This window comes from Trichechus manatus, unplaced genomic scaffold, assembly GCF_000243295.1.
Source record: "Trichechus manatus latirostris isolate Lorelei unplaced genomic scaffold, TriManLat1.0 scaffold00220, whole genome shotgun sequence".
Taxonomy (NCBI): domain Eukaryota; kingdom Metazoa; phylum Chordata; class Mammalia; order Sirenia; family Trichechidae; genus Trichechus; species Trichechus manatus.
Genome location: NW_004444156.1, coordinates 1,171,166 through 1,172,828, shown reverse-complemented (window position 1 = coordinate 1,172,828; position 1,663 = coordinate 1,171,166). Strand labels below are relative to the sequence as shown.

Genomic DNA, 1,663 nt, shown 5'->3' with positions numbered 1-1,663 from the left:
ATGGACCAGGAAGCAGTTTCAGAGTCGAGCAGTATTTCGCAGCCTTTCAGGCAGAAGCAAATATGGCGCACGGAGCCAGGTATTTGGGAGAAAAGAGTGGGAGGTGGGGAGAGGTAAGGAGGAAATCTAAAGAAGCGGAAAAAAGCAACACCAACAGCCAACAAATGGCACTCAGGGAGCTGGCCAGTGCAGGCGGGTGGAATCCAAGAGGCACTGGGGGGAAGCTGTGCTTCCTGGCCAATAGACTGTGGCTGCAGGAAGCACAGGAGGGTAAGTGGGGGTGAAGAAGGGTGGGGGGTGGGAAAGCGTATATCGTGGGTTACAGGTTGTTCGGTCTCCTTCTGGAAGCTCCATGAAGCTGCTTTCTCGTACCGCCTGTTCGCTCATCTCCGATAGGAGTCCAAGATGGCGGATCCGTGCTGCAGTAGCTGATAGGGGACTTCTGTATGTATCTCTCCTCGCACTCTGTTCTCGGTCAGTTTCTTATTCCATTCAGGGCTTGGCTGAGTTCTTTATCTCTTCATTTGATGCTTAGGGTTTCAGGATTGACGTGTGACTCTGTTTGACTTAGTTTTTCTGATCTTTGCTGCGGAGGGACGGCGTGGTGCTTCTGACTATAGCGCCATGTTGCCCAGAAGGCTTCAGTGAATTTCTTAATCTCTCTGATTCTGTTCCCTCATCTTCTAAACAGGGGTATTATTACTGGCAAAAAGTGTTTGAAGGTTACATTGAATGTATACAGAGCCTGGTATTAAGCAACCATTTATTTCCTGTCTACTACTACTATGATTTTAAATTAAAAGATACACTTTATGTTTTAGAATTCCAGAACTGTTGATCTGGCTAAGACAGTTACAGGTACAATTGCACAATCCTCCCACTATCCATTATCTACCCAGTCAAGGACAAATGGAAATATGTGTCACCTCTGGCAGCCAAGAAGGTCTTTCTAAGGTAAGACTGAAAGGAAAAAGTACCCTACAGGTATGATCAAATATGATCATGAATATAGGCGTCTCTCACTTACCCACAAGAGGGTCATATTCTTTGGATTACCAGTAGTCTTTCTTGTCTCCACCTAGATTATGAACAGGGAACTTGAAGACAAGACGTGTGATGGAAGGAGTGTGTGCGTGTGTGTGTGTGTTGACTGTACTTGGGAGCCAGGTAGAAATAATTTACGTTAATCTGTCAGTGTTTCCCTCCAGTTTTCCTCATTGTGAACACAAGGACTTTCAAAAATTGTTGTCACTGTGTGCCATTGAGTCAGTTCCGTCTCACAGGGACCCTATACGACAGAGTAGAAGTGCCCTGTAGGGTTTTCTATGCTGTAATCTTTACACGAGCATATCACCAGGCCTTTCTCCTGTGGAGCCACTAGGTAGGTTTGAACCATCAACCTTTAGGTTTGCAACCAAGTGCTTAACCATTGCACCACCAGGACTTTTTTTTTATCTACCTGTAATTTCATTCACTGGCCTGATCTTTCTTAACATACGTCATACGGTCAGTGACTTGGAACTATGAGTCGTTAAAACACGTTTCCTACTGAGGGAATACCCATCTCCTACCAAAATCTTGGTGAAAACCCAAAAAGTCATGGTCCTCAGATCAATTCTGACTCATGGTGACCCCATGTGTTACAGAGTAGAACTGCTCCATA

General features: G+C 45.3%; 1 protein-coding gene across 1 annotated transcript in view; it reads left to right on the top strand.

Annotated features, from left to right (window-relative positions):
• LOC101358802 (kynurenine/alpha-aminoadipate aminotransferase, mitochondrial-like) overlaps window positions 1-1,663 on the top strand; it is a gene marked incomplete at its 5' end in the record, with an annotated part of 20,624 nt that overhangs the window by 6,631 nt on the left and 12,330 nt on the right. The window contains 1 exon segment of the mRNA XM_012559226.1: window positions 822-954. Coding sequence (XP_012414680.1) covers window positions 822-954 — 133 coding nt within the window.